General features: G+C 42.2%; 1 protein-coding gene across 1 annotated transcript; it reads right to left on the minus strand.

The window, feature by feature from the left end:
* Window positions 1–319: 319 nt before the first annotated feature.
* On the minus strand, window positions 320–11219 carry LOC123097287 (RNA helicase aquarius). The gene is made up of 14 exons (XM_044518988.1): window positions 10714–11219; window positions 10500–10592; window positions 9698–9760; window positions 9336–9422; window positions 9106–9258; window positions 8866–9023; window positions 7361–7595; window positions 6546–6656; window positions 4746–5804; window positions 4400–4663; window positions 3326–3511; window positions 1682–2833; window positions 1238–1588; window positions 320–1124 (listed from the first exon to the last, which is right to left on the minus strand). The coding sequence occupies exons 1-14, from the start codon at window positions 11116–11118 to the stop codon at window positions 738–740; spliced, it is 4704 nt and encodes a 1567-aa protein (XP_044374923.1). The 5' UTR covers window positions 11119–11219; the 3' UTR covers window positions 320–737.
* Between the last annotated feature and the right edge of the window lie 3908 nt (window positions 11220–15127).

A 15127-nucleotide genomic window follows, 5' to 3' on the forward strand; every position in this document is an offset into this window, starting at 1 on the left:
CACCACCACGTCTACGGACCAGCCGGCTATCCACAGAAATGTAAAAATGTGGCAACAAACATTCGTACATTTGGTGATCCACGCCTTGAAATTGACCACAGCAGGGAAACCACCTCTGCTCAGTCAGAGTAGTAGCCACACCAGGCGACGGCAACAGCTCTTCTTTTTCTTTTCTTTTTACAGCACGGCGGCAACAGCTCTTCTACATCAATCAGAAACCCGAGGCCTAACTACCATCATTATATGAACTGATATCAAGAAAACAAAACAGTTAATATAATGATGGTAGTTAGAACTGATATCAAGAAAAAAAATGCAGTTAGCACAAAACTCAAATCCTGAAAAGCCTCCTAGATTATTGTGACTTATACGTACTCACATTATCGCTCAAATTACAATACATAAATCTAATACACAAAAATTGGGCAACACCAATGTTCCAGCTGTCCTCTGGAATATCTACGTTCGAATTGGAGAAGTTATCATTGCAGAAGCTTCTGTACATGCCTCCTGCATATAACCTGATCAAGGTTCAAACAGGTGGCATATGGAGGCATGTTCTTTTGACAGGACCATACGTTTTTGCGTGCCTTGGTTCGGCCTTCAGCAACTCAAGTTCCGTTGTTACCCTGTGAGACAACACCCAGTTGCCCAAATAAAATATTTGAAGCAGACAAAGTCTCTGCATAAAAATGAATGTAGGGTCACTATTCCAACCAGCCAACGATTATATCAGGTCAATCTTGCTCCACGCCCTTTGACAAGGCATTTTCTTCGTCCATCTTGTACTTGGCCACATTGGCATTTACTTCCACTATGTTCTCAATAGCCACTTCAGCAGTAGTTTCCACCATCTTGTCCTTAGCCTCGTCAGCACTTTCTTCCCCCATCTTGTCTTCTATAGTCACATTACCTTCATCCATCTTGTTTACTTCCTGCACCATATCATCTTTTGACTCAACAGTATCTTCCTCTATCTTGTCATTGTTCACAGCATCAGTTGCCTCACCATTTTCTTTCTCTGTGCCATCCTTCGCATTATCCAAAACAATATCACCATTGCCAGTTTCAGGAGGGGCTGCATCAGCATTTGCATGGGGTGCATAATATTGCATGGATTGCATCTGTTGCAGAGATATGGAGGTTGGGTTGTCAGTTTTTTAATGTGTCAAATATATGCCGCATAACTAAATTTTACCAAGCAAAGGCTCTACTAGAGAATGTAGTACTAAAGTACCTGGCGAAGATGTTCCAGTCTGAAGTTCACCAAGTGTCCAATATCTTCAACATCAGTAATATAATGAATATTTCCAGCTTCTCCCAAAGGTCGCTCTGTAAATGGAGTGCACTCTTCAAGATTTAACGCAAGCTTATCGGGCCTTTGGAGTAGAAGCTGGAATGTTGGCTGCAGTTCATAGCATTGTTCAAACAGAGAACAGCGGCAGAACACATACAAACCCAAACGAGCACGGGACATTGCCACAATAAGCCTTCTGACATCACGAAGATGACCCACAAATCGGGTCCGGACAAGAGACAATAAAATAAAATCATTTTGTTGACCCTGGAATTTGTCCACTGTAGTAACCTAAATAATACATATTGAAGTTTAGTTTCAGCACAAAATAGCTGCAAAATGATCAAATATTTGATTGGAAAATTCTGGATTGTTCTAAATTACCTTGCAAGGTGGCTCAATATTCCATGGCTTGCATCGTCTGCTGATAACATCACGAATAAGAAGCTTCTGACCATTGTAAGTGGTTAATATTGAAATCTTATTGGCAGGGTATCCAATCAGACGCATGTAAATATAGACACTAACAATATACTCAGCCTCCCCTTCATTCTGGTAGAACCAAGGAGAAGGAGCAGACTCGCCTCTGCCACGATAATCAGGAACATCAACCAGCTGATACTCGTAAGAGAACCCAGAATTAGCTTTATGGAATATAGCTTCCTCATGTACATAAGGCAGATCTCCCAGTTCTCTGTATCTCCAATTATAAAGCTGAGCAATACTAGGTCTGGCACGACCCTGAGCATTGAGTTCAATATAAGGGACACCAAGGCGAACAAACCTTGTGAAGAGACTCTGGTCCATGTGGCTGTACTTCTGAAAAGCCATGTTCTTCACGACAGGGGGTAACTGATGGTGATCACCAATTAAAATGCAACGTTTGAGACGAGCATAGCCATCTTCCTGCCGTTGCAGGAGAGTTGGTATAAAAGTCTCTATCTCCAATATCTGTGCACTTTCTTCCATCAGTAAATTGTCATATTTGAAACCCAATTGAAGAAAGTCTCTTCTCTTCAATGCTGCATGAGTACAAGTCATGGCAACAATCTTAGCTTGTTTGGTCATCAGATAATTTGCTCGCTCAGCTGTTGACTTCAGTAACTCAAAAGCCCTGCACTCTTCCAGCTCTTGGAATATCGTAGAAAGATGTTTGAAACATCCTTTGGCTGCATGCATATCTTTCTCAAAGGACTCACCAGTAAACACAGGCTGTTGGGTATCCGAAAAGAACTCGGAAAATGGAAAACGGTCTTTAACAAAAGAGGGATTCTCCTTATTTGGCACACATGCAGCCAAGAATTGTTCCCAGCGGGCATAAACATGTAATAACCAAAAATATGCAGCATTTTCACATGTGTAGCTCACATCTTCAGGAAGATGAAGGGATATTGCCAGTTTTGCAACTTCACCAAGCAGCTCTAGTCGCCGAACCAGCATAGCATTTACACGACCTTGACGGCTAAAATCAAGATCAGTTGCCAGTTCTTGTTCACCCTGACCAAGACGAAGAAGGTACCTAGCAGGCACATCCCTCTGAAGAAAGAGTTTACATCAGACAATCAGACGAAAAATAAACATGCAGCAAAACAAGTACACAGAGCACCCTATATGTTTTGATACGTATATTTGATACATTCATCATCATGAAGTGTAACTCAAACTCCAGCAGTCAGAACACTTGGAATAAGTCAAGAATCAACAGTAGCACAACACTGCATCGACATGAGGCATACATAATCGTTTCATCTAGAAGCCCTCAAGGACCAAGAGATGATATCTATTCTTCTATTCAAACTCAGTTGATACAACATGTGTTCTATAGCAAGGTACAAAATTAGAATCTTGCACTTCGAAGTGATGGCTACTCAAGTAATTTCCAGTCATACATTGCAGCACCGATAGCTAGTAACTCATGCATATTAAAGAACATCATTTTCAGATAAAACAACCACTGATTCGCACTATCTCTAAAAAAGTACAGATATATGACAAGAGTTGAGACAATATTTGGTGCAGTGGCAATACCTGCATTATCTTCTCGAACAAATCATTCAAAGCTTGATTCGAATGGGTTATAATAAGTGTTCTTTGTGAAGGACAGTTATGATATAGAACATTTAATATCTGCACAGCTGTATCTGTTTTTCCCGTTCCAGGAGGACCAACAACCATCGTCAACCCAGGTTGAATACCAGATATTATAGCGCCGACCTACAAATCAAAACTTAAAGTCAAATCAGATATTCATTTATCTTCAAAGCAGCTGTTGGAGTGTCATTGGCTGCGCCGCTTTCTGCAACTCGTAGTTACAAAACCTTATTAATTTAAGTGATTCTTGTCGACGGATCACTATCCATCAAACCCCTTCCTGAGATATGTTTCACACCCCTCTCCCTCTCCTTCTCCCTCTCCCTCTCTCTGCTGGAGCTGAATGACTCGCCTTCTCTCTCTCTGTTGTTTCTCACAACATGCACAAGTACACAAGCTGTTTCTGTGGTTTGCTGCCTCACACAGCCAAAGCCATCTCTATTGTTGATGCACTACAAGCTTACATTATTCTACATATAGCATCTTCTTATATAGAGGTGTTAGGTCAGTGCTACAGTAGCCAACCTAGACAGCTCATACCCAACAAGATCTGGAAACTACAGCTATTACAGCTCACCTTATCGAATCTTCCTCAACTACTAAGTCAGACCAAAATATCCTAAAAGGGCTGCTACTACATGACATAAGGACTATCCTAACATTCTCTCCCTAATCCTTGTGTATCTACTCTCTCCCTCATAATCTTGTCATATGCACTCGCCAAAATCTTAACGCTTGCCTTGAATGACACCTTGTCATGTTGTACTAAGTGGCACGTACTAAAAATGTTCTCCCCCAATGACATATCTACAATGTTCAATTTGTTTCTACGAGGTGCATGCATGTGATAAGGGCTAAAGGCACTGTATTTCTCACAAGAAATGCTTTTAAGGTATCCTGGTATGTTCTGTCTCAAGGATATGCACCACCGACAATGATGGTTTAGCTTAAGTATCATCCTATCCTGCAGTATTCAGATAAAAAAGTTTTAGTTGAGGACCTAAAAAGTACCTGAGTGGGTGTAAACCTCACTGAGTTCTGGTTAGGTTTATCTTGAGGATATGGCACTGGGTCAGCAGGAATGTAAGTCTCCACCCTTAGTTTTTCTTTCTGAGACCCTTCATCATCAACCATGTTGTTCTTGCTTGCGGTATCAGAGGCATTTACATTGCCGGGTAGAGCATGACTTATTTCCCTCATTTTCTTGGACAACTTGATCCTAAAGGGAGGGCTTGGATGCATGTTTTCTGTACCATCAGTATTGATGAATGTGACCTTCAAATAATGTTGAGTTAGACCAAATAGATAGAAAAGAACATCCACCTCGAGATAACTAGAATTGGATTACAGTAATTACCTGGAAAGCTGGAAAGCTTTGCACAACGTGGCTAGCATCAAGAAAAGTGTCCTTAAAATCTATAGTTTCCAGAAGATCAGGCATATTTATCCACTGTGCGGCAGAAGGATTTCCGTAACCCAAGAATATGTTATGCAACCATTCAGGAACTACACATGTTTCATTCATTAGATCACGTATGGATTCTAGGATTGCTTTGAAATTATTTTCCTTGGGTTTCCTTCTCATTAGAATATTAAATGTCCCATAAACATTTTCTGCACCCTTCTCTGCTAACTCAGTAGCATCAATGTGATACTGTGCTGTATCTAAGGTAATTTTAACTGTACGAATCTCACCCTTTGGAGGTTTCCACTCATCCTTCTTTACCCTTCCTGTATAGTCATTCATGAGTCCCCCTTCCTCATCACGGATTTCAATCACCTCACAACCACGTACATATTGCAATCCTAACCTTTCAGGCACAGTTGATTTTGCAGCCTCCTCGGGGCTAAGAGGTTCAAAAGATGGGCGGATTGACAACAAAAATAACACATCATGCTCTTTCAGAGCATCCCACTCAGATTTTATCTGTGATCTGTAGCTTGATATGCTAAAAGTAACATCAGCAGTTACAGCAGAAGGCTTAACCTCTCCAATGTTTGGTTGCTTCACTTGTGTGATCCTAAATTCTTTGATTGGAACAGCCATCCTGGACCATCCACGAAAGGAAGTGTCCCCCTCATTGTTGATGTAAGCATGTAAATGAGGAACAGCTTCCTGAATATCTTCACGAATTTCATATGTTGATTCAAGACGAAAGAGATTAAAATTCCTCAGCAAGTAATCATGAAGTGTCAGAAATTGGAGATTGAGTTTTGGGAGGGCAAGACAGCCTTCTCCAGAATAATTGATGCTAGGAACAAGGCTCTCATCCCACATGATCTGTTCATTTGGATAAAGAGGAAGTGCATTAACTGCATCTTTCTGGGATTGACGCTTCTCAAAAAAAGCAACTACGACCTCGATAAGGAAATCACGCCTTCCAGTCCATGGATCCTTCTCTGAAATTATTTTAAGCTGTTTATAGAAGATATTAGTACATCAAATGACTGTTTTCCAACTTTGTTCGCGTAACATGTCCAAGTCTAGCACTGATAAGCAATGAGAAATAAAGGAACTACGGAGTGTTTTTTACTTTTTAAAGCTAAATATATGCAAGCATCCACATTTTACTATGTCATTTAGTAGTGCATGCAAACAAGGTAATGATTGCTGCCATGACGATGACTTCTCTGATCTACGTGTTCTTTACATTACGTTTACTTGATTGCAGTTGCCATTTAATCTGTAACGAATGATGAGGAACATGTATAAAGATGTTTTGTCCTTTTATCCGAGCAGTGGTCTTGTAGGTATGCATGCATTCCATCAGAACTTTCGCGTTAACACTAAACAGCACAACCCAAAAAATAGACCTTCAGTGACAAATAGCAAAAGAGGAAATATATCCAGCTTAAAACCATCTACAGTGCAAGGTGCTTGGAGAGGTGCTTACAAAAATAGACCGGTTTTTGTTTAAGCACCGGTGCTTATTTGTAGAGGGCAGATGCTTAATTAGGCACCTCTGCTATAGAAATAAGCACTTGGTGCTTAAGAAAAAAAAGTCTATTTTATTAAGCACCTTGCATTGTACATGGTCTAATGTATTTGAAGGGAATAATGCCCAGATAATATTTACAACTAACAGTCACAATCTGGTAGTTATTTTTAAAGAAACAAGAAGCACAGAGAAATGAAATGAACATATAAATTGCTCACCTTATTGCAAACCAGATCTTGCAGTTCCATATCTGACAAGACAAGCAGCTTCTTTGTTAAATCAGCACGCTTATGGATTGAACCAATATTACACAAGGCAAGGTCTCGCAACTGCATCAATCGACAAATGAAGAGAAATTAACTATTTGCCTTCAGCAATAACTAACCCACCGGCCACCCCTTCCCAAAATGGAGTCTTATGTTTGTCATAAGTGAAACCTTTTTATGTTGTGTTAGAACTAATCTTGCCATATACCAAAGAGATGCATGCGTGAGACGGAAAAAGTCAAATTGAGTTGGATGTTGTGCAATAGGTGAACTAGCTATGAGCTGTACCACTGTAGCAATGTTGGTTATTGTGGCAGGCCGGTCGCTGTAACCCTGTCCCTACAGCCTCTACATAACGAGAGTCATGGGTGAGAGCTAGTAGCAATTGAGATATCTAATAAAGCTTCCTCCCACTAGTAGTAGCTGTGTGTGTGTGTGTGTGAAGCACATCTCTTTAGAGAGTCCTGGGTGAGAGCTAGAGAGAAGCTAGTGATTCTAACAATTGAGTTATAATATGTTGGACCAAGTGTGTAGAAAAAAATCAGCATCTATAATACCAAACCAATACCAATAGATACATCATGAAATATATTCTCAGTGTATTTATTTGGTATTATAGATATAAATATTTATTTCTACAAACTCGGTCAAACTTTAAAAGTTTGACTTAGGACACAACAAATAAGTCTTGCATTTTGGATGGAGGGAGTATTATCAAGGAAATCAGTGTAAAGAATTTGTAACAGCATAAATAATAAGGCAGACACCTTAGGCACTTGTTTGAATGCTAGCAGCTGAAAAGCTTGGAAACGAGAATAGTGAGCTTGCAAGACATCATCATCACTAAGCTGTGTCCCAGAATTATCATTAATCTCAAAGCCTTCGTAGAACTGAAGTAAGTCCACCAATTGTGCAAAAAGACGCCCCTTTTCATGAGCATAAAGCATGCTTAAGTGGCACTTGGCAACGACAGCAACATCAGCGATAAGCGGCCTTAGAAATCTGCATATTAAACAACATTAGTGGAGAACATATATACATAATTACAATATTACATACAGAATACATTATACATGGAAAATTAAATTTTGGCTAACACTGTCAGTTGCCAGCAAGGTTTAACAGAACCAAGATGTTTCACTTTATGAATGCAGTTAGATGTTGCTAGATAAAGAAAGGACCTTCACAAGAATGTAAAAGAAATACAAATGAGAACATGTTTATGTTATGTGCATGGTTAAAAAAGGGTGCAACGACCAAGGGGCCACCTGCCCTTGCTTGGCAGGACTTGGAGCTCTTCCCCCATGCCACGCCTCAAGGCTCCAAGGCGTGGATGAGAAGAGAGAGAGAGACTAGAGAACTTCTAACTATTACTCACTCCGTTCCTAAATATTTGTCTTTCTATAGATTTCAACAAGTGAATACATTCAGAGCAAAATGAGTGAATCTACACTCTAAAATATGTCTACATACATCCGTATGTGGTAGTCCATTTGAAATCTGAAAAGACATATTTAGGAACAGAGGGAGTATTTCCTTGTCCAGATGCACATGCATGAATCTCCCAATGAAGAGACTTACCAAACAATCTTGGCAAACCAAGAAAAGCACCTCTTAGTGAGATCTAATCAAATAAGTAATGCAATTGTATCTCGAGTATGAAACCAAAAGGTGACAGTTCAATCTTATCTAATTATTAAAACAGCTGAACAGCACTGTAGTCTATAACAGTTTCATGGATATGAAAAGAGCAATCACGAATAGCAAATCACAAAATGATGTCTAGTTGTCGCAATACATGGATAAAGAACAACAGGAAGATTAACACCATAGACAAGAGTAAAATATCTGGAGTTACAAATGCTCGTGGTGGAAAGAATCATAACAACTTATGTGTATGACTTTATTTCATATGCATGGGGACTTTGAAATCTGTATTGTCAAAGGAGAGAGACAGTTATTCTGAAATAAATTACACCTGAGTCTAACTCAAATGGGACACCGTTTAAATTTAGTAACTTGAGAGATGAAAATCCCTAGGCCTCTAACACATAGATTGCACCTTAGTCCTTAACATAGATGCTATGTTTCATAAGGACCTGCAAGTCTGACCTAAATCAATCAGACCAAGTGAAGAAGGATGTTGAGTTCCCAGGTTCTTTGATCTAAGTGGAACACACTTGAAGGGCTGAATAACCTAGAGTGCAATTTGCTCTCATATACTAGTCAAAGATGCAGCTTGATGCTACCAGTGACAAAAGTGTATGCATACCTTCTCGTAGGAAGCTGGCTCAACATATCAATCAGAAATTCCATGAATCTTTCACAATACAAGACACTAGAATCATCAACCTGCCCACTAAGGGATTCATTAAAGACAGATTCTTCTCCACCATCTTGACTAGATAATATGACCTTTGAATCAAGAATCTACAAAAGTTTCATGGTGGGGGTTAAGCACAATCCATATATAGAAACACCATATTAGATTGGAACAGTTTTCAAGGTGTACCTCCAGGAATTCTTCCATTAGGTTCCTAAGGAATTTATTCTCGAGCATTTCTGAAGAATTACCAGTTTTCCCAGCCTTTTTCCCTTCCTTCGCTTCTTTTCTTTTAATTTTTGTCCACTTCTTAATCAATTCAGGATTAAGGCAAAGCTCCATCTGTAGATGTTTGAAACAATAAGGAACTACGAGAAGCACAAACAAGCTAGTCTGAGGTGAGAAAAACTTTGAATTACCTGAAGTCGTCCAAAAGAAAGAGTATGCCACAACTTTAAGCTTACTACCTGGAGTATAGTCTCCCGGACAATTTCATCCTCCAAACTCTGCAGTAAAGCATGAGTTAAAGGGGCACGGAGAGCATGCGCAAATTAAACAACAAACAGTACATAAATGAGCAGCCTCCACACAGCCAATTTTGAAGTCATTAGAGCAGGGATTCATAACCTTAAACAACCAGTGCATATATAACAATTTGATAGAAAGTTATGAAGAAATACATGTCAAACAACATAGCGGCCCACATTATGGTATTTGAAAGATAATCCTAATTTCCCTTCATTTTCGTAGAGGCATCTACATGTGAGCGTGTAGTAAATACCTGAAATGCGTTTATCATAAACAAGAGGTAGTTTGTCTTCTCTGCCATACTAACATTCCTATCCTGCAGACAACATAAGGACAAGACGAAATTCAGAAAAAATGTGGGAATATATCCATTTGTTCATTTGAAAAAACATGAACATAAGATTCAGCATGGAACTGAATAGGCGATAAAACTGTTTGCCTCACAGAAAGCACAAGTATGGAAAAAAGTAAGTAAACAGATACAGAGACCAATCAACCCATGGTTTACATTGAGTCTACAAAAAATCAACACCAAGCATCAGGAAAAACTTCAGTCCACAATTAACAGGTGCTCAGGGGACAAACACATCATTCCATACTACTAACTTCTCATGTTTTGTCAGGATATTCCACATTCCCAAGAACACTGAGAAAATACATTCTGGCCAGTGACTACTCACTAAATCTCATAAATCAAACACAATTCTGGTAGTTGCAGCACACAAAATGCAAGTTTGGTCCCACTGAGCCTATGACCACCTCTACTGGTTGCTACCAACCACTGAGCTCGTCCTAACAAAATCTCGCCCAGAGCAATCTGCTGAACATGGACCAAAACCGCCTTTGTTGAAAAAGTTCCAGCAAAAACTACTGAAAGTAGAGACACAAAGAAGAGAAACTAAATTTCATTGTTTTGCTAATTATGCTTCTCCACCCTACAGAGGCTCTGTTTTACTAGAAATACATTCATAGGCGAAGCATAGTGAGCAAATGGACAAGTGCATCAAATTTTATTTATTTATTTGAGAGTGACAAGTGCATCAAATTGAACACACCTCTTCCTTTAGCTTGAGAACGCGCCATAGGAAGCCTTTGAACGCGTCCTTCCGGCCATGGAAGGATGTCCATGCCGCCACATTCTCTCGAAACTGCACACAAAATCCAAAACCATGTCAGACCCTACAAATAGCACAGAGAAATAAGCTACCATTGATTGGTAAATTCGAGTGTATGTGAGGGGGGGGGGGGGGGGGGGGGGGGGGGGGGGACCTTTTCGTTCACCATGAGGATCATGGACATGACGTGCTCAAAGGACGCGTCATCTGGATCGAAGTGTGGCCAAAGGTAGTTCTCGAGGTACTGGCTGACCTCGAGGATCATGACACGGTGAAGCGGGACCGTCTTGCGACCGCGGCCCTCCATACGGAGCTCAGTGGCGTAGATCTCCCTTACGAGGTCAGCATCGAAGGCGGCGGCGGCTGCTGGCGAGCCCCAGTGCTCCGCGGCAGCGCGGGTGAGGCGGTCGCGCTGGATGTCGAGGAGTGTGATGGAGACGCCAATGGAGGCGGGGGGCTTGTCAGGTGCCGCTGAGGTGGAGACCTCGGCGGGGAGCGGGTACTCGGCGGCGCGGGGGTGCCGGAACTCGAAGACTCCGGTGCCGTAGACCTTCGGCATGGCCGCAGTTTGCGAGGTTTAGGGTTTCCGTGACAGGTCGGTGCGGACTGCGGAAGGAGGGTATGGGTGAGAGAGAGAGAGATTTGAGAAGGCCAAGGGCAACTCCAACGCGGGGTGGGGTTAGGGCCGGTTCTTTTGCTAGCTTTTTTGGGCTTCCGGAATAAGCTGCTCCCTATCCAGCTTATTCTAAAAGCCCAACCAAAATTTCCTTTTTAGAAACTTACTAGTCAAGTCTTAACTACTAGGCTTTTAAAAAAATAAATTTGGTTGGGCTTTTAGAATAAGCTGGGTAGGGGGCAGCTTTTTGCAGCTTATTCTAGAAGCCACCAAAAGAACTGGCCCTTAGAGCATCTCCCGCTGTTGGCCCCTAAGGGGCGCCTAAAATCGCCGCCTGGGGTGACCCGGCGAAAAAATGGGTCTGGGGCGAGTTGGCCCCCAGCCGCCACCCTCAGGGCCGGCCCCAGGCGCTGGAAAAAAAATTATGTAACAAATTTACGCAAAGTTCGGCTAAAATACGCCAAATTTCGGCAAATTTGAGCTTATATTCGCGGATTTAAGTCGAGTAGTCGTCATTACATATAAAAACTAATAAAAAAACTTGCTGAAGGCCGAGAAGTAGCCATCGTCGGCCTTCTCCTCCTTGACTCGGGCGCCCCTGCTGGACCCCTCCCCGGCTGGTGGCGGCGGCGGCGCGTCGTCGTCGTCGTCGCTGTCGTCGATGATGACGACTCCTCCTTCGTCGCGGCCTCGGCGGCGCTGCTCGAAGCGCCGCAGGGCGGCGCGCTGGCGCTCCGTCGCTATCTTGATGGAGTCCTGGCGTGCCCATTCAAGGGTCGCGTCGTCGTCGAGCTCGACCTTGCCGTGCTCCGTCTTCACCGGCGCCAGCCCCGGCTCCGTCTTTGGCTTGACGAAGCGCGGAGGAGGAGCCGACGAGGAGGCGCGCCGGCCGCCCTTGATAGAGGCAAAGGTGTCCCGTCTTTCGATGAGATGATGAATATCGCTTTGATGGAAGTCGACTTTGACGATCCGACTACGAACGTGCGAGGACGTCGCGCCTTAGCAATCGCTAAACCAACTCCGAGAGGTTATCGACCACGCCGGAGCACGATCAACCTGACCACGAGGGTCTGTTTCCTGCGAGCAAACGAAGAACAGGCAAGAAACTGAGATTGCAATCTGGATATTGCGAATATAAGATGAAAGCTTTATTGATCAAGGTGGGGTTCTGTGACGCCTTTGTCTGGTCGCTGAACACAAACGAAGTACGCGAAGTTGCAGCTATGGCGAACTTTTAATCTAAACAAAACCCAAAGTCTAAACGACGCCCTAAGGGCTGTATATATGGAGGAAGAGGGGGGAATTTCGTGGCCCTTGAGGAAGGGGTCCGAAACCAACCCTATCTCTTGTTTCCCCACACAACAGACTCTAAAAACAGCCTATACTTATGTATTTCGAAATTACATGGGCCTGGCCCAATAATAAGGTGACGCAGCACCTAGAATAGCCTCTGGACGAAAGTTATGAAGTAGCATCTTGTATATTTCGTCCAAGGCTTCATGCACGCATTATGGTGGCTTCAACGTCCTGAAATCATCACTTGTAACTCCGTTCTTGTTCCCCATGCGCATGCCATCATCTCCATGCTTGTTCTTGCTCCAATGTTCATCCTTCTCAAAGCTAGGCCCTTCATTTGTAAGCAAAACAAATGTATCCAATTTAGGCAGCATCATATTCTCATGAACATTAGAATCATTAGCAAGAAACGAAAGTACCTGGTAATTTAATTGGCGTGCGCGAGCTCTAGTAATTGGTCCAGTATGTATAGCAGCAGGGACTGTGGGTGTAATAATTGTATTGATGTCCTCATCATGACTACCTTGGATACGACCAAAAATATTGCATACATGCATATTTGTCAGGTGATTTCTAGTGCAAACTATTCAATAATCTATTTATGTTATCCAGAACAAAAATACTTCACACACTTTTGTGTTTTGTCTAATTGCAGGTGTATGGGACATTTGTACAATCCACATATGAAGATAAGGCAAAAGGAGAAGTTTAGGTTCTGTTCAAAAAGTCCTCTCACGTCACTTTTGGGCCAAGAGAAGATAGAGTCCAAGTCTCTCACGTTCTGGATTCAGATTCGGACTGCACAGACATACCTGACTCAAAACGCCAACAACTTTTTCATACGGACTCCGAATTGGGTGATTCTTTTTTTGTTGGAAACTAGATTTCGTGCTCTTTCCAACCCAATTGGATTCACCTTTAAATTCGTCCGGAGCATTGAGTTATGGTCGAAACAATCTGACGTTGCACCAGAATCCGAGTCAAACTACAAGTCCAAAGGTGTTGCATCACCTCCACTTGGGCCCATGAGCCTTGTACGACCTAGGGTTGGTTTTAGGCTGCCTTGGGACGTCCTCCCACCTCCTTGGCCGCCACCCCTTGCTCCTATATAAGTAGATCCATCTAGTAGTTTTTTGCTTGGGTTTTGTTTAGATTAAAAGTTCGCCATAGCTGCAACTTCGCGTACTTCGTTTGTGTTCAGCGACCAGACAAAGGCGTCACAGAACCCCACCTTGATCAATAAAGCTTTCATCTTATATTCGCAATATCCAGATTGCAATCTCAGTTTCTTGCCTGTTCTTCGTTTGCTCGCAGGAAACAGACCCTCGTGGTCAGGTTGATCGTGCTCCGGCGTGGTCGATAACCTCTCGGAGTTGGTTTAGCGATTGCTAAGGCGCGACGTCCTCGCACGTTCGTAGTCGGATCGTCAAAGTCGACTTCCATCAAAGCGATATTCATCATCTCATCGAAAGACGGGACACCTTTGCCTCTATCAAGTGGTATCAGATTTCCAGGTTGTTCGGTGAGATTTTACAGTTTTTCGTAGTTTAGATCGAGTCTGTTCTTCATACCTACAGTCCACGAAAAAGCCACAAAAAAAAATTTAGGGTTAGTTCATCATATCCGAACCAATTTGACAGGGCACACAAGTGATATTATTTGTCGTCGTTGTAAGGGAAGAGGACATTTTGCGAGAGAATGCAAATCTCAGCGTGTCATGATTGCTACTGAGGATGGTGGGTATGAGTCCGCTAGTGACTATGATGAGGAGACTTTGGCTCTTATTACACGTGAAGAACATGGTGGAGATGATTCTGAAAATGAGACGCAATACATGGCTCCTGAAGACGCTGACAGGTATGAATGTTTAGTTGCTCAACGTGTTTTGAGTGTGCAGGTCACACAAGCAGAGCAAAATCAGAGGCATAATTTGTTCCATACAAAGGGAGTTGTGAAGGAACGTTCTGTTCGCGTCATCATAGATGGAGGGAGCTGTAACAACTTGGCTAGCATGGAGATGGTGGAGAAGCTATCTCTCACCACAAGACCACATCCACATCCTTACTACATCCAATGGTTCAACAACAGGGGCAAGGTTAAGGTAACACGTACTGTTCGTGTGCATTTTAGTATCTCTACATATGCTGATTATGTTGATTGTGATGTGGTACCCATGCAAGCATGTTCCTTATTACTAGGTAGACCATGGCAATTTGATAAAAATTCTGTACACCATGGTAGAAACAATCAGTATACTCTTGTTCATAAGGATAAAAATATTACTTTGCTTCCTATGACTCCTGATTCCATTTTGAAAGATGACATTAATAGAGCTAATAAAGCAAAACAGGAGAAAAATAAGAGTGAAAATCAGATTGTGGCAAAGGAATTTGAGCAACAAATGAAACCTAATAATAAACCATCTAGTGTTGTTTCTGAAATTAAATTGAAAAGTGCATGTTTACTTGCCACAAAATCTGATATTGATGAACTAGATTTCAGCAAATCTGTTTGCTATGTTTTTGTGTGCAAAGAGGCATTATTTTCATTCGAGGACGTGCCTTCCTCTTTGCCCCCTGCTGTCACTCACATTTTGCAGGAGTTCGCTGACGTCTTCCCACAAGACGTGCCACCGGGATTACCACCTATTCGAGGG

This window comes from Triticum aestivum, chromosome 4D (assembly GCF_018294505.1).
Source record: "Triticum aestivum cultivar Chinese Spring chromosome 4D, IWGSC CS RefSeq v2.1, whole genome shotgun sequence".
NCBI classification, from domain to species: Eukaryota; Viridiplantae; Streptophyta; class Magnoliopsida; order Poales; family Poaceae; genus Triticum; species Triticum aestivum.

Bases quoted from the DNA above. Each gene is read 5' to 3' on its own strand.
- LOC123097287 (XM_044518988.1), bottom strand. From the start codon at position 11,118: ATGCCGAAGGTCTACGGCACCGGAGTCTTCGAGTTCCGGCACCCCCGC. The intron at 6,657-7,360 runs GTGTCTGCCTTA...CGATTGATGCAG, and splicing joins CATTCAAACAAGTGCCTAAG to TTGCGAGACCTTGCCTTGTG. The intron at 1,589-1,681 runs GTAATTTAGAAC...TGTATTATTTAG, and splicing joins ATATTGAGCCACCTTGCAAG to GTTACTACAGTGGACAAATT.